We start from the raw sequence: 21,666 nt of genomic DNA on the forward strand, positions 1-21,666 counted from the left end.
TTTCCTGCTACAGTTGTTAAATGAATCATTGCAGTTGTTAAATTAGTAACGTGATGATTAAGTAAATCTAGCTTCCCCATTGACTTTGCTTTTGCTTTGCAAAAGAGGGTCACATGACCCCACATGACTCTGCAATCATAAATATTTATCAGTTGCCAAGCATTCAAATTTTAATTACCTGACTGTGGGGATCTGAACAGTTGTATGAAAAACAGCCATAAATCACATTTTTTTCTAGGGCTGTTGTAACTTTGAATGGCCACTAAACAAACTATTGCAAGTTGAGGACTACCTGTGCTATACCTGAAGAAATATTATATTTCTATTTCTCAACAAGCCTATCTCTTAAGAAATTTTGTATTACAGTGTTAAATTGTACGGGAAAGTAATGAGTACTAACCTGGCTTTTGCCATGCAATTTCAAAACAGGGAATTCCATTTCTAATTTGTGCCTTGATTATCCTGTAGAAACAAAAGTTAAGAAAGTCCTAATATTTTAAAAGTGATAATATTGTAAAGGCAGTGTGTAAAAATGAAATCAGGCCTTTCCTAAGAAGCCACCATGTTTGACCATCCTGAACATAAGGGCTGCTTCCATGGTTCTTTACCACTTTATTTATTTATTTATTAGATTTGTATGCCGCCCCTCTCCGTAGACTAGGAGCCACATTTTGTGACTATTCCCATGAGTTGGAATTGTGTGAGGAAAACATGTACCATTTCCCTTTGTCTCCTCAATACTAGTCAGCTATAGCTCTCTCATAATCATGATGACTATACAGTTGTAGCAATATGTGTCAACAAGCATGAAAGAGTAGAGGTTTGCATACGACTGGTTTGCAATTACAGTGTTACCTCGATTTTTGCGGGTTCGAACTTCGCGAATAGCCTATACCACGGTTTTTCAAAAAAATATTAATTAAAAAATACTTCACAGTTTTTCCCTATACCACGGTTTTTCCCGCCCGATGACGTCATACGTCATCCACCAAACTAATAATTTTTGCAAATAAATAACAAAAAAAAATAATTATTGTTAATTAATAATTATGTTTATAAATATCAGGATCACTAAGTGTCTTATTCAATGGTGAGTACCAGTAATAATGGTGAGTAAATGGTTGCTAAGGGAATGGGAAATGGTAATTTAGGGGTTTAAAGTGTTAAGGGATGACTTGTGATACTGTCCATAGCCAAAAATGGTGTATTTACTTCCGCATCTCTACTTCGTGGAAATTCGACTTTCACAGGCGGTCTCAGAACGCATCCCCCGTGGAAATCGAGGGAACACTGTATTATCTTTGCATTATTCAGTGTTGATAACTTAAAACCTGACTACATTAACTTGCACTTCCTTCCATGTCCTGTAAATGTCACTACTAAAGTAACATTTAGTGTTCCATAGGCAATGGATGATAGCCACAACCCACACATTATTTATGTTAGTTCACATGGCCGAGCAGGATAAATATGAATTGTGCTCTATGTTTCCTTGCATAGATAGAGCTGTGGTGGTGCAGTGGTTAGAATGCGGTATTGCAGGGCAATTCTGCTGACTTCCACCAGTTCGATTCTCACTGGCTCAAGGTTGACTTGGCCTTCCATCCTCCTAAGGTCGGTAAAATGAGGAGCCAGATTGTAGGCTGACATTTGTAAACTGCCCAGAGAGTGCTGTAAAGCACTATGAGTATATAAGTTTAAGTGTTGTTATTAGTCCTGCATGAAGGGCTTCTTCCTTGAGGTCCCCCTAGATGTACTTTCTCACTCAGTGTTTCACACTGTTGGGATCACTGTGAACAGCAGCCTTTAACTTGCTTTCTTTAGCAACCTTTTGGAAAATGGACCAGAATCCAAAATAACTCATACTGTAGACTTTCTAATCTTTGAACTGTAACCCTCAGCAGTTTCAAGTGCTGTTTTGAATTGTGGAATAGTCTTTTCTTCAGTCTATGTAATGTATTTCAACAGACGCACCAGGGAGTCTTAGCTACATCAACAGCATGTTAACTCCATAGGTGGCATTCCTGGACTAAGGCAACAACCAACAACAAAGGGAGAGATGGCTTCAGGAACTAATTATAGAACCAATTAATCCACTTGCTGTGTTTAAAGCACAGTTAAACAGACATCTGTCAAGGTGCTTTCATTTGGACTCCTGCCCTGATCAGCAGGTTGATGGCCTAAATAATTCCTTCTAATGTTCAATATTTGCCCCTGAAAACACTAGGCAGGAGGCCATTTTGTTCGAAAATGAAAAATTCAGAATCAGGAAGAGAGGCACACAACAAAAATATTTCCCACTCCCAGTGACAGATATAAAGCAAAACAAAGGGTGGATTCCAATTAAATTATAAATTGAGTTACCGCAGGGCCTGCAGCTGCTTTGGATCAGTATGGCCAGACTTCTTTCGGTTCATGTCATAGTAAGTTAGAAGGTTACACAATTTCTCACAGGCGTACTGCTCGGTCCAGTTCATTTTCTTGACAGCAAACCTCTATTTGAAACATGTTGGGAAATCACAAATACAGCACAGATGGAATATATATATCTATTGAACAGCAGCAGCACTGATTCTCCCTGAAGACTTGACGCAGTTAGCTTGAAATGTCACGAACTTTTGAAAAATATCACAAGGAGAGAAGGGTCACCTCAAAGTAATTTCCAAGCCAAGTAGAAATAGAAATATAAAGCAGGGGAAACCAAGAAGGCTGTCTGAGGACAACAAGACTGCAAAATCCACTGAAGCGTGCTCCCAAACATATGTCCTCTAGATTGGTCACAACAATCAGTACAGATTGGAATAATCGCAGACCAGTGTCAGGAAATCTGAGTTGGGGGAAAACTGGCTATCTTTATCAGAGAGATTTCAGATTGGCTGAGAACTTACTTTCTTTCTTTCTTTCTTTCTTTCTTTCTTTCTTTCTTTCTTTCTTTCTTTCTTTCTTTCTTATTTATTTATTTATTTGATTTGATTTGTATGCCGCTCCGCAGACTCGGGGCGGCTCACAACAGTAATAAAAACAGAATGTAAATCCAATACTAAAACAGCTAAAAAACCCTTATTTGTAAAACCAAACATACATACAAACACGCATACCATGCATAAATTGTAAAGGCCTAGGGGGAAAGAATATCTCAGTTCCCCCATGCCTGATGGCAGAGGTGGGTTTTAAGGAGCTTACGAAAGGCGAGGAGGGTGGGGGCAATTCTAATCTCCGGGGGGAGTTGGTTCCAGAGGGCCGGGGCTGCCACAGAGAAGGCTCTTCCCCTGGGCCCCGCCAAACGACATTGTTTTGTTGATGGGACCCGGAGAAGTCCCACTTTCTCTTCTGTAACCTTCATTCAGGCTAGGCTGAAAGCTGATTGGCTGCAGAGCCCTCAAAAGAGATACCTTGAAACATTCTTTTCTAAAGCTTGTTTTTCTCCTCCCACAGGTAAACTTCCTTGCCTTTCATCCCCAACTCCATTCATTTTGACCAATATCTGTCTAATGATTATAGGGGCAGCCATAGAAGGTGTTTAAATAAAGGAATACGTAACATATGTACACAGAAATAACACTGAGTTCTAGGACACTTGCTCCGATCCACTTATCTTGGAATAAGATCTATTATTATTATTGTTTTATTATTATTTATTGGATTTGTATGCCGCCCCTCTCTGCAGACTCGGGGCGGCTAACAACAATGATAAAAAACAACATGTAACAATCCAATTTAATAAAACAACTAAAAATCCTTATTATAAAAACCAAACATACACACAAACATACCATACATAACTTGTAATGGCCTAGGGGAAGGAATATCCTAACTCCCCCATGCCTGGTGACAAAGGTGGGTCTTGAGTAATTTGCGAAATACAAATCTACAAATGTCGTATCTGGTTATTTACCTGAAACTGACGATATTGACATACCTCCATATAATTCCATCAGCACAAACCATAGCAGTTATATCCCTGCTTGTTTATGTGGTAGAAGAAGCATGCCGTTCTACACTGAAAGCAATTTCCCAGAAAGGGATCAGTTCCCCTTCATTGCATGTCTTAAAGCAGAGGCTGTACAGCCATCTCTTGGGGATGGTTTTAATTTGGTTTTCTTTACCGAGAGAAGGATGATCTTAATGGACTAAACTGTATTCAATATTGAGAACATTTTAGCATGCAAGGTATAGTGTCTTAATACATACTTGAAAAGATAATAAATTTGGCCTTTGGCACCCGTTTAATTTTACTGGTTTATCTTTGCTGATGAGATATTCGTGGATAACCTTAGCAGAGGAAAAGGAAAAAAAATTAAGGCATTTATTATTTATCTTATTTATAATATAAGATACTTGAGGGAAATAGTGATAGGTTAAGTGATTCTATTTATGTGTGCATGCATGACTTGTAAAAATTACCTCAGGAAAGGGAAAGCCTTCACATGCCTTGGCTTTTCTGTAAATAAAATATACACATCTCAGATCTATGAATGTCACAGAGGTCTTCCTGAAGCAATTCAGAGCAAATGTTATGAAAACACACCTACCTTTTAATACTTTCCTCCACTAAGCTCTGTGGCTGCTCTGACTCAGAAGAATGCCAGTCACATGGGCAGCAGTAGTTACTATCCTGGGGCTCACAATATCCCACACTACCACAGATACGACATCCCATGTCCTCATGATTTTTATAAGAACCTACAAAAAAAGGAAAGAGGATTACAGGCTAAATATTTTTCTTACACACCAGGGTCCTCAGTTCAAAGGGAGACTTCAATATACTGAATCTACCATGTTTCTCCGAAAAGACGACCTACCTTGAAAAGAAGCATATCACATTTTTGAGCGCATGCGATTACATTAAGCCCCACCCACAAAATTAGCCCTAACTCCACCCATCTGAGGTGCAAGGGGTGGGGCAAGGCACATAAGTAAAAAATAAGCTAGGGGATGGAGTGGAGATGCCCTACTTACCTCACTTATCTCGACGCCTGCCTCACCTTCTGCGGACGCTTGCTGCCACTTGCACGCATTGCCCTGGCCTCTGTTTCACCTTCATATGCCTGCGGCATTTGCGCCAATAACAGAGCTCTGGATCGACCCAGAGCTCTATTATTGGCTGCAGAGGGCTTTCTGGAAAGCATCTGAAGGCGAAACGGAGGCTGGGGCGATGCATGCGAGTGGCGGCAAGTGGCCACAGAAGAAGTGGGCCAGCAGTGGGCTCCTACTGGGTGAGGCTATTGGTATCACTGCCATGAGGTGAGTCAATAATTAGAACCCTCCAAAAAGAAGGCCATCCCTGTTTTTCGAGGTTCAAAAGAAAATAAGACCCAGACTTCTTTTTTTTTTTTGGAGAAACACGATATTTTCTTTTTTTAACAGTTTATTTATATATTTTTACATTAGTAAATGCTTAAGGAACAGCATATTTTCTATTTATACATAGTAGTATTTTTTCCACTCTTAATTTCTCTGCTACCCAACCATTCATAAAATAAGTCTCATATTCAAAAATACTTTGTGTCTTCTTTTTCTTTTATTTTTAGTGTCAATCTGTCCATTTCTGCAGTCTACATTTTTTTTAAATTACATCTTCCACTGTAGGCTTTTTCCTCATTTTTCCAATACTGTGCAAATACAATTCTTGCTGCTGTCAAAACATGTAATATTAAGTATAAGTTCCCTTTATCATACTTTTCCGGTATTATGCTTAACAAAAATATTTCAGGCTTACAGTCTCTATGTTGCTTTAACACTTTTGCTAACCATATATGTATTTTTGTCCAATATTTCTTTGCTTTTATACATATCCACCACATATGATAATACGTCCCCGGTTACATTTCCAATAATCTTCTGAAACTAGGAGCTGACTCACCTGGATGATGGCACACAGAACAGTGGAGCGGTATTTTAGCTGTCGATATTGGGACTTCGCCCTTTTGGAAATGCTTTTTCCAGGACTCAAATCTAAAAACAATATTGAAATGGTGATGAAGGTTGCAGCACTGGGAAATAATCCCATCTCCGCATGCAGTGTACCGTATATACGTGCCCACATCATGAATCTGAATCATGTGAGGAATTGGCTCCCTATAAGGAAAGGGAGAAAATAGGGAACGCAATTTAAAAATAACATACCTTTGCAGTAAGCTCTGTCCTTTCAAAGTTTTGATCAACTTTAAAGCCTGTTCTTTTCCTACCCCAGGAACTCCCTTTGGGAACCAAGAGAAATATTTTGATAAAGTTTAGATAAATGTACTGAAGCATACACTATTGTTTCTAAACTACATTGACGTTCATTCAAACTATGAAATCATAAATAATTGGGCAAACATTATTAAGACATGTGGCCATTTAGGTGAGTCTCCCCCCACCCCCCAGTTCAGACTGTCCTTGACTTACAGCAGTTCATTTAGTGACCATTCAGTTACAATGGCAGTGGAAAATTGACTCATGACTGTTTTTCACACTTACAACCATAGCAGCATCCCCATGATCATATGATCAAAATTCGAATGCTTGGCCACTGATTCATATGTACGACCATTGCAGTGTCCCAGTGCATCAACTTTTGAGACCTTCTTACAAGTCAGTGGGGAAACTGGATTCACTTAAGAACCATGATATTAGTTTAACAATTGCAGTGATTCACTTAACAACTATGGCAAGAGTAATAAAATGGGGGCAAAATGCACTTAAGCAATGTTTCACTTAGCATCAGAAATCTTGAGCTGAGTTGTGGTTGTAAGTCGAGGACTAACTAATCACAGGAAAATATCAGCTCATAAATGGGAGGCCATGTAAGTCAAACCAATTTGCGAATGAATTGCAAATTATTTATGCTTCATTATCCTTAGCTGTATCGTGCTGAGAAATTGGCCACCTCTTAATAGAATAACTGATTTATTTTTTTAAAAAAAAGTTGGATTACAGATCAAGTGTGGAGTATAAAAATGTGTGTAGTAAGTAAAATTTTCCAAAATTTTGAAATCCACAAGTGTGGCTCAGAACAGAGACAAAACACTTTGGAAGAGCAGACCAGTAAAAGTAAACCTGGAACTAGAAGGGTTAGGTTGTATAGACAAATATCATGTGTATGCATGGAGAAGTAAAAGTGCTAAATTCAGAAGGAAAAGGTGATCTGCTATCTCCCCAAACTGTCATCAGAGTGTTACACAAAGAAGCTAAAGCCTTTCTTTGATCTTAAACGCAAGGACCATCTGTGATTTTAAGCAGTAGAGGGAGTGGGGGGGAAGCAAGCATATTATGTTTGGGGAGAAATCCTGGAAAAAGAATTTTCATGAGAATTTTGTGTGAGAAAGGAGGGAGGGCACAGGGAGTTTTCTTTCATTTCATTAAAAGAAAAAGGAGGGGGGAGCCCAGGGATTAACTCCATCCTAAAAGCTGACACATTAGGTCTAAGCTTCCTACACTGCCACATTTGGCCAGCAATTGTGCAACTATCATTTGTTAAAAAACAGACCGGAGCTCAGGATGATTTTTCCCATACGGTTGCAATGTTTGAAAGTCGTAGCATACAGATACTACTAAACGCTATATAAAACCGTCATGTCTGTTTGATATATTTTGTAATCTTTGATCGAGTGAAAGCTTGCATCACAGGGTAAAACTTTTGTCAACAAAGATACCACAAATTAGGTCCCAGAGAGTTGGCCTTCTCCGGGTCCCGTCGACTAAACAATGTCGTCTGGCGGGACCTAGGGGAAGAGCCTTCTCTGTGGCGGCCCCGACCCTCGAACCAGCTCCCCCCAGAGATTAGGATTGCCCCCACCCTCCTTGCCTTTCGCAAACCTCTTAAAACCCACCTGTGCTGTCAGGCATGGGGGAACTGAGACATCTCCCCATGCCCTATATAATTTATGAATGGTATGTTTGTGTGTGTGTCTTGTTTTTTTAAATAAGGGGTTTTTAGAGACTTTTTAATGTTAGATTTGTTATACATTGTTTTTTGTTATTGTTGTGAGCCACCCCGAGTCTGCGGAAAGGGGTGGCATACAAGTCAAATCAAATAATAAATGAATGAATGAATGAATGAATGAATAAATAAATAAATAAATGCAATAACTTACTATATAACATACAGGACTCAGTACTCCCAAAGGAATGAAATTTGGGTTTTTAAAATTTTTGTCATCGCAATGTAATCCTTATTTTCAATGTTACTTCACAGTTTCTCATAAGTTGATGGGGAACCCAGAAAGAACTGATGATTATTGACACTCCTCACCACTTTTCCCCCATCAGTTTTTACTGCTGGGAAGCTTGTAGGGATAAAGTCAATGGAGAAATAGCACATTCAGGTGTTATTCAGCCAGTTTGGTCCGTTTCACCCGAATCTGTAGCAGAAATCACGGTTGGCCTGTCCGCACCCCCATTCTATCCTATTTGTACATGTTTTTGAGGCTGTGTGTATGCGCGGAAGGCTCACACATGATTAAAGTGCCAGCACAGGAGCCCATGCATATGTGTGGAGTTGGTGCGTAATGCATTTGCGAACCAGTAGGGAAGGTAAGTGAAAACCATCCCTGAGCGCCCTCTATGTTCACCCCTTTGCATTTTCTCCCACATCTGGATGAAGCCTCTTACGTACCTGCTGGGAATGGGAGTGTCTGTACAGTGTGCACATCAGTTATAACACACTGGATGTCCTTAGAAGATTCAGGAGCAGGCAAATGTAGCAACGAACAAGAACATTCCATCACCAAATAAATAAAAGATTGACTAGCTAAAAAAATTATCTTGTTTCACGTCAAAGAATATTAATTGCAGCTGAGAGGGATTGCAAGGATCTTGCACCATTGTGCTTTGCAAATAAGTGGCACCCTATTTGTACTTCTCTTACACATATCCTTCAAATGCAGGCAGCATGTATCTCTCCTTTACATACTGCTGAAATAATATTTTATAGTCAGCATGTCTAATGCTATGGGAGCATAGAAGTTGCAGTCCAACAATCTTGTAATGGCGCCACCTCTTGCTTACACTGTTTAGCTCTCATTTTAGGTTCACACATACAGAACTCCGTAAAGCAGGTCAGCTTGAAAGACAATAAGTCCTAGCTCTTGAGAAACAAATAAAGGGCAAACATGCAAAAATAATACAGACATCCAAGGGGAAAGCAAATACTGTCCCACAGAAGCACACCGATATAAGAATGATATATTGCCACAAGCAGTGCCATCATTTACACTTTGACAGGGTCAAGGGAAGTTGCCTTTGAAAAAAGAATGTGCAAAGAATGTTTATAGCAAGAAATATTATTAGGTAACCTGTTGCGTGGAGGAGGGTGTTGCTGAAAGAGTTTTAAACTTGTGCATTCTTCTGGGATTGCTAGGAGATCTAAATCAAATTGGCTTAGGGCCGTGAAAACGAACCTATGGCACGCGTGGGACAGGGGGCATGTGGAGCCATATCAGAGGGCATGCGAGGTGTTGCTCTATGTCAGCCCCATGCGTGCACTAGCCAGCTGATTTTTGGCCTTTGGGGAGGCTGTTCCATTCTCCGGAGGCTCCAGGGAAGCTTCCCTGAAACCCTGGAATACAAACAACAGCACAATGGGCAAATGGGAAGTCCGTTTTTCTTAACTTCTAGTTTCCCCATTTGCTCACTGTCCCAGGCTTCAGTGAGCCTGTGCCCAGGCGCAAGGATGGGGTGGGGTGGGGAGGGAATTAATAATAAATAATAATAACCTGTCTGGAGGACAGAAAGAAAAGGGGGGGACATGATCGAAACATTTAAATATGTTAAAGGGTTAAATAAGGTCCAGGAGGGAAGTGTTTTTAATAGGAAAGTGAACACAAGAACAAGGGGACACTATCTGAAGTTAGTTGGGGGAAAGATCAAAAGCAACATGAGAAAATATTATTTTACTGAAAGAGTAGTAGATCCTTGGAACAAACTTCCAGCAGATGTGATGGTAAATCCACAGTAACTGAATTTAAACATGCCTGGGATAAACATATATCCATCCTAAGATAAAATACAGAAAATAGTATAAGGGCAGACTAGATGGACCATGAGGTCTTTTTCTGCCGTCAGTCTTCTATGTTCTATGTTTCTATAATAATTTATTAGATTTGTATGCCGCCCCTCTCCGAGCGGCTCACAGCAGTAATACAAAATACAAATCCAATGTTAAAAGCAAAAACAGTTTTAAAACCCTTAATTAAAAACAATCATAGAACCCAAACAAACCAAATGGAGTAGCTGAGGGGAATCAATTTCCCCATGCCTGGCGACAAAGGTCTACGGAGTCTACAGAGAGGGGCGGCATACAAATCTAATAAATAATAATAATAATAATAATAATAATAATAATAATAATAATAATCATAATAAAAGGTGGATTTTTAAGAGTTTGCGAAAGGCAAGGAGGGTGAGTTGATTCCAGAGGGTTGGGGCCGCCACAGAGAAGGCTCTTCCCCTGGGTCCCACCAAATGGCATTGTTTTGTTGACGGGACCCGGAGAAAGCCAACTCTGTGGGACCTAATCGGTCGCTAGAATTCGTGCGGCAGAAGGCGGTCCTGAAGGAATTGTGCACATGTGCAGCATGGGGTATGTGTGCGTATGCGTGGGGTGTAGGGAATGGGTGTTGGCATGTGCACACGTGCTAACACACCAACACACACACACACCCTTTTGGCATGCAACCAAAAAGGTTTCGCCCTCACTGATCTAGGGTAAAGGGAGGACGAAGATATTTTGAAATCTGGCAGCTACTGTCAGCCCTAAAACTGTAACTGAAGCAGCCGTGTCAACTTGACAAAAAAACCCTCCATGCAGGTAGTCATCTTTACGATCACAATTGTGCCCAAAATTTCTATTGCTAAGAGAGACATTTATTAAGAGTTTAGCCCCACTGTATGACTTTTCTTGCCACTGTTGTTAAGTAAATCACTGCAGTTGAGAAGTTAATAACCTGGTTATTAAATGAATCTGGCTTCCCCATTGACTTTGCTTGTCAGAAGGTTGTAAAAGGTGACAATCACATGACCTTGGGACACAGCAACATTCATAAGTAGGAGCCAGTTGCTAAGCATCTGAATTTTGTCTTTGTTTTAAAATAATCTTTATTAGTTATGTACATTAAAAACACAAAAAGAACATGTATAACAAAAAAAAAAAGACTAAACAAAACGAAAACAAACAGACAAAAAAGAGAAGGCAATTTCCACAGTGCAATATTGAAAAAGCATGAAAAAGTATCAATACAATAATTTTGAGTTGGGTTTTCAGTAGTATTTGTTTGTAGTAATTGCAGTTTCAATAGTCAATGAGTGTATAAATATATAAAATATATTATTCGTATCTTCATAGTATGATTTTACATTTTTTCTCACATTCTCTATGAGTAGATCCTATACAGTGTTCCCTCGATTTTCGCGGGGGTTACGTTCCAAGACCTCCCGCGAAAGTTGATTTTCCGCGAAGTAGCGGTGCGGAAGTAAAAACACCATTTTTGGCTATGGACAGCCAAAAACTACCCCTCTCACCGGCTTTCTTCGGACACGGGTCCTCCTGCAGCAGCGCTGGCGGCCACCGTTCCTCGTAGGCAACCGCCCGCCGCTCGCCCGCTCACCGTTCGCTGTTTGCCCGCCCGCTCGCCGCCCGCTCCACCTCTCTTTCTCCTCTGCTGCAAGAGAGGCGGGACAGGCATTCTCCGGAGGCTGGTGGGTGCACGGGCCGGCGCGAGAGAGAAAGAGGGGGGAGAGCAAGAGATAGCAAGAGAGAGAGAAAGAGTGAGAGAAAGAAAACAAGAGAGGGAAAGTGAGAAAAAGAGAGAGAGCAAGAGGGGGAGAGACGTATGACGTCATCGGGTGGGAAAAACCGTGGTATAGAACAAAAACCGTGGAGTATTTTTAAATTATTATTTTTTGAAAAACCGTGGTATAGCGTTTCACGAAAATCGAGACTGCGAAAATCGAGGGATCACTGTATTATCAAGCTGATCTCCATAAATTTATAATGTTACCTTCCAAACCTTCCACATATACAACTAACTGGTCAACCCTATTGTTGACAATAAAGTTGTGACTTATTAATTTAAGTACTGAATTTTGATCACATGATTATAGGGATGCTTCATAGATCAACTGTGAAAAATGATCATGAGTCACCATTATAACTTTGAATCCAGCAGGAAGCTTTGCCAAAATCTCATTTCTTCCACAAAGAAACTGAGCTTCTTGGTTTGTGGTGAGAGAAGGTCTCAGATCCAGTCATTTCCCCTTCCCTGGGCACAGAAACACTTTCAAGCAAGTATCCTTTGTCTGAAGAAAGCAATAAAAACCCTACCACCATAGTTCCCTCTAAGCTGAGCAGTGAGCCATGGCTCACTTAAAAATCATCATCAACTCAGAGTTTTCCAAACCTGCCCAGAAGCCGAGAGGGAAAGAGTGAGAGGGAAGGAGAGAGAGAGGAAGAGAGGAAGAGAGAGAAACAGATAGAAAAAAGAGAGGAAGGAAAAGAGAAAGAAAAAGAATGGGAATAAGGAAGAGAGAAAGAAAATCAAAATCTAGTTTGAAACTAGCTCAACTAATTAACTGGCATTTTGATATTGATAGAGTTGCCCTATTATGAGCTCACTGTTATAGACACCCAGTACAGTATTTTATTTTGAAATTCTCTGAAGCAAAACAGGGTGGGTTTTTTATTTATTTGTTTGTTTGTTTGTTTGTTTATTTGTTTATTTATTTATTTATTATTTCTGTGCCGCCCAGTCCCGAAGGGACTGCCACTCAGACACTATACTTTTCCGCCGACCCCCACAAAAAATTAGAGGGAACACTGCTCACCACTGGTGGCTGGGAAATAAATAGATTGTACAGTATAAGGACACATTCAGTATAATAGAGTACAGTGTTCCCTTGATTTCTGCGGGTTCGAACTTCGCGAAAAGTCTATACCACGGTTTTTAAAAAATATTGATTAAAAAATACTTCATGGGTTTTTTCCCTATACCACGTTTTTTCCCACCCGATGACGTCATATGTCATCGCCAAACTTTCGTCTGCCTTTAATAATTTTTTTTTAAAAAATAAACTTTAATAAATAAACATGGTGAGTAATGGATTGAATGGTTGCTAAGGGAATGGAAAATTGCAGTTTAGGGGTTTAAAGTGTTAAGGGAAGGCTTGGGATACTGTTCATAGCCAAAAATAGTGTTTTTACTTCCGCATCTCTACTTTGCGGAAATTCAACTTTCGCGGGCGGTCTCGGAACGCATCCCCCACGAAGAGCGAGGGAACACTAATATGGTTCTAGAACCTTCTTCATTATTTTTGGTTTGTGTTTAGGGTTTGAATTATGTTTTTTATTGATATTGTTTTTAATTGTTGGTTGGGAACTGTCGAGAGTACGATATAAGTCAGGTGTGAAATTCATTGCCCCCCCCATCAGTTCTGTGGGCGTGGCTTGGTGGGCGTGGCAGGGGAAGGATACTGCGAAATCTCCATTCCCATCCCACGCTGGGGCCAGCCAGAGATAGTATTTGCCGGTTCTTTGAACTACTCAAAATTTCCGCTTCTCCAGCTGAAATTTCACCCCCGATAAAAGTTAGGTGGCTATCTAAATATTTTAAATAAATAATGATGCCAATAGCAGGTTTTATAATCTGTCTGTCGGACTGACTATCGTATATCTATCTTTTTATATGTCTATCTGTCTGTCTATCCATCCATCCATTCAATCCATCCATCCATCCATCCATCCATCTCTATTGATTGTTTGGTTACCTTAGGAAGATAATCACAGCCAAGCAGAATTGCTAATCCAATCAGAGATTCTCGGGTGCAGCCTAGATTCTCTTCAATATCAGCTATCAAGTAGCAGTCAACATGTGGGTCCTGTGCAAAATAGAGCATGTTAAGGACACTCCCTCTTAATGCTTCATCATTTTTCATATTTTTTACTAGTAACACCACAAACATTATTGAATATACAGTAGTACCTCTAGATATGAGCTGCTCCACATGCGAGTATTCCAAGTTATGAGCCACGACGGGAGTGAAATTTCTGTTCGACACCCGAGCTCAAATTCGGGATACAAGCCGAGCTTCCACTAGGTGGCGCAAGAATCCTTGCTTCTGGTTATCTCGGCGGGGAAAAACAAAGTCTAAAGCCATTTGTTCCAGATACGAGTTGATCGACATACGAGCTCCGTTCTGGAACGAATTAAACTCGTATCTAGAGGTACTACTGTATTTGAAAAATTGGTACTTGCTCTAAGGAAAACTGTATCTTGTCAAACTATGATTTGCAGACATTGTGGTGTCTGTAAAGATGAGGTGAATGTCAAAGGATCCATTCCAACAATCCAGGACAGTGATGGTGAACCTATGGCACAGGTGGTATGTGGAGCCATATTGGAGGGCATGCGAGGTGTTAACCTGTGTCAGCTCCAGCATGCGTGTGCTGCTGGCCAATTGATCTTCGGCCTTGGGGAAGGCCATTTTGCCCTCCCAAGGCTTCAAGGAAGCTTCCCTGAAGCCCCGGAGTGCAAAAAACAGCCCAACAGGCAAAGCGGAAGTTTGGAAAAATGGACTTCCTGTTTGCCCATTGTGCTGTTTTCCACAATCCAGGGCTTCAGGAAGCTTCCCTGAAGCCTCCGGAGGGCAAAAAATAGTACAACAGGCAAACCGGAAGTCAATTTTTCCAAACTTCCAGTTTCCCTGTTGTTCACCGTCCCAATCTTCAGTGAGGCCTGTGCGCATAGGTAGGGGCGTTTTGTGCGCATGTGCAGTGGCAGTGTGTGTGTGCATGTGTGGGTGTGTGGGAGGGAATGGGTGTGGGCATGTACATGTGTGCTAGTGCACGTTCACACCTCTTTTTGGCACGCGAACCAAAAAAGGTTCGCCATCACTGATGTAGGATGAAGAAGCTAAGTGTTTCACAATTCTGTCCCATGGCACAGAAAAGGCATACAGATATGTCTATTCAAAATTCAGTCCTACTGAGCTGAAAACATATTCTGAAGAGTACGTCATATTATAGTCGCAAAGAGTAAACAGTGGTGGCGTGGGGAGTAAGGTCAAAATACTTTTCTGAGTGCGAGAGACAAAGGCTATCAGAAATTCAGATTATTATTATTATTAAATTATTAAATTGTTATTATTATTGTTAAATCAAAGTAGCAAGATAGACTTATTTGATTAGAGAAAAGCCAATAACTACATTTATTAGTGACTGGAAATCCGCTTGTGGACTTTTTGCTGTAAAAAGAAAAACAATGATTTTGTGATTCATGCGTTTGATTAGAAAGTGTCGACTACAGAAAGAAAAAAAATATGCTGCAATCTTAGAGTGAATAAAATACAAATGCGCTTGAAACAGCTATCAAGAAGACTGAAAGCCACTTCTTTATATCTATTTATTTTATCTTACTTTCCTTTCCCCCTTCTTTCTTCTCTCCATTCTTCTTTGCATTTTTCACCCCACTTACTTATTACTCCCCTTTCCTTGTTTGTCCGTTTCAGAATATCTATTGCTTATTCTTTAAAAGAATAATAATGAAAAATACACTTTTTTTTTTAAAGTAGCACATGTATAAAAGAAATGTCCTGTAAATTACCTTGATGTTCATGGTAAAATTTCGATACACTGTCTGAGCACCGTAAAGGAAGACATCTCCGTCATTGGTGATGCACCCATCCACGTGGCCATTTGCATTCAGATAAGCGCACATTGCCTCGGCTTCTCCAGCTGCTTGAATCCATGGGATTCCCAAGCAGTCCAGCAGTTCAAGGCACTGAAATAGAAAAAAAACCAATGGAGGAAGCAATGAGAAATGCCATTGGGATGAACAACTCATGGCTGCTCTTCTCCTCCCTTTCTAAAAAATATTTGAGGTAGCCAAGACCACGTTGATACAGTTCCTTGACAAATTTCAGTGGCAAAATGCATTAAAATTGGGAGGGGCTTATACGGGTAAGTCCTCAACGTATGGCCACAATTGAGCCCAAAATTGATGTTGTTAAGTGAAAAATTTGTTTAAGTGAGTTTTAGTGTGGGATATTTTATGATTTTTCCTGCCACATTTGTTGACTTGCTGCATTTGTTAAATTAGTAACCTGGTTGTTAAAGCAAATGTAGCTTGCTCATTGACTTTGCTTATAGAAACATAGAAACATAGAAGACTGACGGCAGAAAAAGACCTCATGGTCCATCTAGTCTGCCCTTATACAATTTCCTGTATTTTATCTTAGGATGGATATGTTTATCCCAGGCATGTTTAAATTCAGTTACTGCGAATTTACCAACCACGTCTGCTGGAAGTTTGTTCCAAGGATCTACTACTCTTTCAGTGAAATGATATTTTCTCACGTTGCTTTTGATCTTATCAGAAGGTTGCCTAGACAAGGGGTGAAATGCTCCCGGTTTGCTCATGCCTGTTGGTTGTCAGAGAGCTGGTTGCGAAGGGAGTGTTAGGCTCCACCCACCCACCACCATTTGGGCTCTTTTAACCTCTGCGTATGCGCAAAGCATTCTGTGAGATGGAAAATACAGTAGAGAATATAAGTAAAATCAAGAATACAAGAGTTAGGGAAATGAGAAGGAAAATATTACATAAGTGGTATTACACACTCGTTCAACTTGCACACTTTCAGCAGAACGTTAAAGGTGTCTGTTGGCATGGGTGCCAAGATAAAGGAGTGTTTATGCATATGCCCTGGGAATGCCCAGTGGTGCAGAACTTTTGGCAAAAAGTGGAAGTGGATATTAAATATAAGATGGACGATTACTAAGGAAATGGCAGTACAGTAATACCTCGTCTTACGAACCTAATTGGCTCCCGGGGGAGGTTCGTAAGGTGAAAAGTTCGTAAGACGAAACATTGTTTCCCATAGGAAACAATGTAAAATGAATTAATGCGTGAAACGAAAAAAAACCCACAAAAAACTGCCACCGCCCAGCTGTTACCTTTTGAAACAACCGGGCACTTCTCAGCGTTCTCCCAATGCCGAACCCGGAAGTTCGGCAAAAGTTTGGGTTCGGGTGGCCCCCGAGAAGCCCCGCCGCCCGGTTGTCACCTTTTGAAACAGCCGGGGGGCTTCTCGGCGGCCTCCTGAACGCTGAACCCGGAAGTTCGGGTTTGGTGTTCGGGTTCAGGAGGATGCTGAGAAGCCCCCCGGCTGTTTCAAAAAGCGACAGCCGGACGGCGGGGCTTCTCGGCGGCCTCCCGAACCTGAACTTTTGGCGAACTTCCGGGTTCGGCGTTCGGGAGGCCGCCGAGAAGCCCCGCCGCCCAGCTGTCACCTTTTGAAACAGCCGGGGGGCTTTTCGGCGGCCTCCTGAACACCGGACCTGGAAGTTTGGGTTTGGCGTTCGGGTTCAGGAGGACACTGAGAAGCCCCCCAGCTGTTTCAAAAAGCGACAGCCGAGCGGCAGGGCTTCGCGGGGGCGGGTTCATAAGACGGAAAAAGTTTGTAAGAAGAGGCAAAAAATTTCCGAAACCCGGGTTCGTATCTCGGATTGTTCGTATGGCGAGGGGTTCGTATCATGAGATACCACTGTATTAGTAAAAAGTAGTGAGATGGGAGAATACAGAGAAATAAAACAAGCAGCGATAAAAAGCACTCAGACGGTAATAGTCTTGGGGTGGAAAGACGCGACAAAATGGACAATGCAAAATTGGTATAGGTATATGGTGGACCACATTCAATTCGAGATTATGGATAAAAGGATGAATTCGATTAATGAATCTGATTTGCAACAGCTGATGGGACAATGGGACAAGGTAAGACGATATATGGTGAGTAGGATCCGAGACCAAGCTATAAAAAACAAGTTGGAATCACTCTATAATATGTCAAGAAATATCTCACTCTTGGGTTTAAATGATTTATACAAGAAATACCCCCAACTGGTGGTGGGGTATGATTGATTGTCTGGTGGTGGGATCACTGAGCACATGTTATATGTTATACGATGTGTTTTATATTATAAAAATCAATAAAAATATTAATTAAAAAAAAAAGACTTTGCTTATCAGAAGGTTGCATATGTCCCGTAGACCAGGGATGAAATGCTCCCGGTTTGCTCATGCCTGTCGGTTGTCAGAGAGCTGGTCGCGAAGAGAGTGTGAGGCTCCACCCACCCACCACCCTTTGGGCTCTTTTAACCTCTGCGTATGTGCAAAGCATTCTGTGCATTCACAAAGGGTAAAAGCACCCAAATGGCGGTGTCTGGGCAGGTGGGCGGAGCCTCGTGCTCCCTTCGCGACAGGCACTCTGACGACCAATAGGCACGTAAGAACCAGGAACATTTCACCCGTGCCCTGGACACTGCATCTATCATAAATATGAGTCAGTTGTCAAGCATCCCAATGTAAATTTATTTACTTATTAAATTTATTGGCCGCCCTTCTCCTAGCAGACTCAGGGTGGGGACTACAGGGACGGCAATGGTCTTAAGTGCACAAAACCATCATTTTTTTTCAGTGCCATTGTAACTTTGAACAGTTACCAAGCGAAGCATTCTAAGTTGAGAACTACCTACCTATATTCCACTTACAAGGTACAGAGTGACTTATGCAGTAAGAAGGTAGTGTATAACTTTGATAAATAAATAAATGAATCTAAAATTTGAAGATCTATCCCCCAAACCCCTCTAAAATAAATCTGAACATTCTGCTTACATATTAAATGTAAAATCAGCAACCATTGCACCCAAAGAAAATTAAGGACAAGCAGAGAACTTCAGCTTTCAAAACCTACTTTCAAACCTAAGCCACCAGGTTTGATGAAACGGGCAGGAGAGCAGCACGTGTCCAATTAATTGAACTGAATTGCTCTCAAGCAATACAAAGTCTGCAAAAATTAGCATTGGTTCAATAAAACATATTAAATATGGATGCCTCCTACTGTATGTATCCGATACTGCCAGTACTCGGCATCCTGTGTAAATATAACCCACTGTGATAGCTTGCCTCTTTCAAAATAGATTTGAAACGGGATCTCCCTTTTATTGCGATCCCAGGCTTTCTCAACGGCCCAAAGCGAGCGTCTATTCTCTTCCGCACGGTGCTGCTTTTCAGTTTGGGGAGGTCACCCTCCGTGATGAACACCAGATGGATCCCCATTAATGTTAAAGAAGAAACACGATAGTAAAGATTCCTGTGACAAGAGAGAAGAGTTAAATAGCACATCTTATATCTCTCATCTTAGATTTCAATAAGCAATCAACTGATTTCTTCCCTTGCCTAAAATATTGACATTTCCCCCCAAACCGATCAATATAAGGAAACGCCATGTATTCTTGGCTCCCATTGTATCTTCCTCAAACTCATTCTTTTAATTAGAAAACAATTTAAAAGGTAAAAGTATTAACGGCATGTGCCTGGCAAATTCTTGGAAGATGGTTTGAGGTACTTTATGGCTCTTATTTAGTTCACACTGCAAATCCTAACAGCATTTGCAGAGAAGTCCACACTGACCATTAGCAGGTTCAGAATCCCTTTTCCATGAGCACTCAGAAATGTTGTTCTAGGCCTCACACAGTGAAATGAATTCATTATTCCCAAGACTGAAATTACACTATGCTGTATATCTTATATTTTGTAAAGCACCCAAGAGAAGCAATGTGTCTTATATATTACATATTAGTACTGTAATTTATTATCACAGGCACTGTACCTACCTAAGATGTGGGTTTGTGACGACTCCCACCATCTTCTTAACTCCCTGTGCTTCACATACCCAAAGACTTAAATCAACAGCTAATGTTTTTCCTTTAAGACTGCAGAGAGGGACATGTTGCTTGACAGGTTCCAGGATTTGCCACAGGCTAGTTACTCCCATGGTTCCAAATATTCATATGCACTGCCTGCAAAGATCAAGATGGATAGATGGATGCCACTGAAATCATTTAAGGAAACTAAACCAACCACAACCTCTCCAAACATCACACAATATTTCCCCTCCAACCCACCCCAATTTGACACATGCTTCTTATAATGTTATGGGCCTGCTCCTTATATCAGTGTCTTCATTCTGTCCCTCTCCCACAAAAGGGTGGCGGCAAAGAAAAGCCTAAGACTGAAAATATGAAACCTGGACTTGGAAAAGCACATGCAGGATTTATAGTGATAGTGCCTATTCTCAAAGGGTGGAAAACCAATATGCACCCCAAAGAAAACCTCTCTTCAATTCCACAGAACTCAAAGAGTCAAATACTGTCTCCCGTAAGACATGTGACAGTAATTATTATTAATCTCACTAAGGTTTTCTTTTTAGCAATTTCTGCAGTGACAATTACTAAATTAAAAAATAAACTTAGATCAGAATGGAAGAGGCTATTGCAATCATCTTTCTACACTATCTAAACTCTATTCCAGAAATTGCTATTTCCTGCCTGCATTAATTTTTTTATTTCTAATTCTAATATTACAACTGCATTATTATTTTAAAATCTAGAGCATGCAAAAGTTGATCTAGGCTAGTGGTTAAGGAATGGCCTGGGAACCAGGGGTCTGGGAGATCTATTCCCCCCATCCACCCTTTAAAAATGAAAACTGACTACATGACTTTGGGCCATGTCACTCTCTCATCCCACTCCACTCCACTCCACAGGATTGTTGTGTGTAGGGAGAAGGAAAGAAGGAAGAATAATTACAGTGGTACCTCTACTTACGAACTTAATTCGTTCTGTGACCAGGTTCTTAAATAGAAAAGTTTGTAAGAAGAAGCATTTTTTCCCATAGGAATCAATGTAAAAGCAAATAATGTGTGCGATTGGGGAAACCACAGGGAGAGTGGAGGCCCTGTTTCCTCCCAGGAGATTCCTAGAGAGGCTCCACAGAGGCTTCTCCTTGCCTTTTTCGGCCCTGTTTCCTCCCAGGAGATTCCTAGAGAGGCCCCACGGAGGCTTTTCCCTGACTTTTCCAGTTACAGTTTCGGAGGCTCGGGTTTGTAAGTGGAAAATGGTTCTTGAGAAGAAGCAAAAATGGTTCTTATCCAGAGAAGTTCTGAAGTAGAGGCGTTTGTAGGTAGGAATACCACTGTATATAGCTTTACCAGCCCGAGTTACTTATAACAGTAATAAAGTTGGGATAAAAACTCAAGTCAATAAATAAAAATGCATGTCATTTTTACTCTTTAAAATACTTTCTCCCCCTGGATTTTGATTTTTAAAACAACCCAGTACAAGTTTACTTAGAAGCAATGCACTGTTTTCAAAAGAATTGCATGTGGAGCAAAAGCCTGCAGATTACCTCAGTGTTTTTCAACCAGTGTGCCGTGGCACACTAGTGTGCCATGAGACATGGTCAGGTGTGCCGCGAAGCTCAGAGAGAGAAAGAAAACAAGAGAAAGAGAGAAAGAGCAAGAGAGAGAGAAAGAAAACGAGAGAAAGTAAGCAAGAGAGAGAAAGAAAGCAAGAGAGAGAAAGAAAGCAAGCAAGAGAGAAAGAGAACAAGAGAGAGAAAGAAAGCAAGAGAGAGGGAGAGAGAAAGAGAGGGAGGGAAGGTGGGAGAAAGACATAGAGGGAAGTAGGGAGGGAGAGAGCAAAAAAGGAAAGAAGGAAGAGAGAAAGAAAGAGGGATGGAGAGAGAGAGAGAGAGAGAAATAGAGCGAAAGGGAGGAAGAGAGAGAGAGAATTTTTTTGTCCAAACTTTTTTTAGCCCCCCCCCCCTCAATGTGCCCCAAGGTTTTGTAAATGTA

General features: G+C 40.9%; 1 protein-coding gene across 3 annotated transcripts in view; it reads right to left on the reverse strand.

Moving 5' to 3' along the window:
* GEN1 (GEN1 Holliday junction 5' flap endonuclease) overlaps positions 1–21,666 on the reverse strand; it is a 31,248-nt gene that overhangs the window by 5,145 nt on the left and 4,437 nt on the right. The window contains exons 3-13 of one of the 3 annotated variants that reach the window (XM_070732852.1): positions 19,646–19,831; positions 18,936–19,122; positions 15,579–15,755; positions 13,744–13,854; positions 6,127–6,200; positions 5,864–5,955; positions 4,533–4,683; positions 4,405–4,441; positions 4,192–4,272; positions 2,365–2,495; positions 401–462 (exon numbers count right to left, since the gene is read on the reverse strand). In XM_070732852.1, the coding sequence (XP_070588953.1) occupies positions 401–462; positions 2,365–2,495; positions 4,192–4,272; positions 4,405–4,441; positions 4,533–4,683; positions 5,864–5,955; positions 6,127–6,200; positions 13,744–13,854; positions 15,579–15,755; positions 18,936–19,122; positions 19,646–19,806 (1,264 nt within the window). In that variant the 5' untranslated portion in view covers positions 19,807–19,831. The remainder of the gene's footprint in view (positions 1–400; positions 463–2,364; positions 2,496–4,191; positions 4,273–4,404; positions 4,442–4,532; positions 4,684–5,863; positions 5,956–6,126; positions 6,201–13,743; positions 13,855–15,578; positions 15,756–18,935; positions 19,123–19,645; positions 19,832–21,666) is intronic. The other 2 variants (XM_070732854.1, XM_070732853.1) reach the window with 2 other exon arrangements.

Source organism: Erythrolamprus reginae, chromosome 1 (genome assembly GCF_031021105.1).
Source record: "Erythrolamprus reginae isolate rEryReg1 chromosome 1, rEryReg1.hap1, whole genome shotgun sequence".
Taxonomy (NCBI): domain Eukaryota; kingdom Metazoa; phylum Chordata; class Lepidosauria; order Squamata; family Dipsadidae; genus Erythrolamprus; species Erythrolamprus reginae.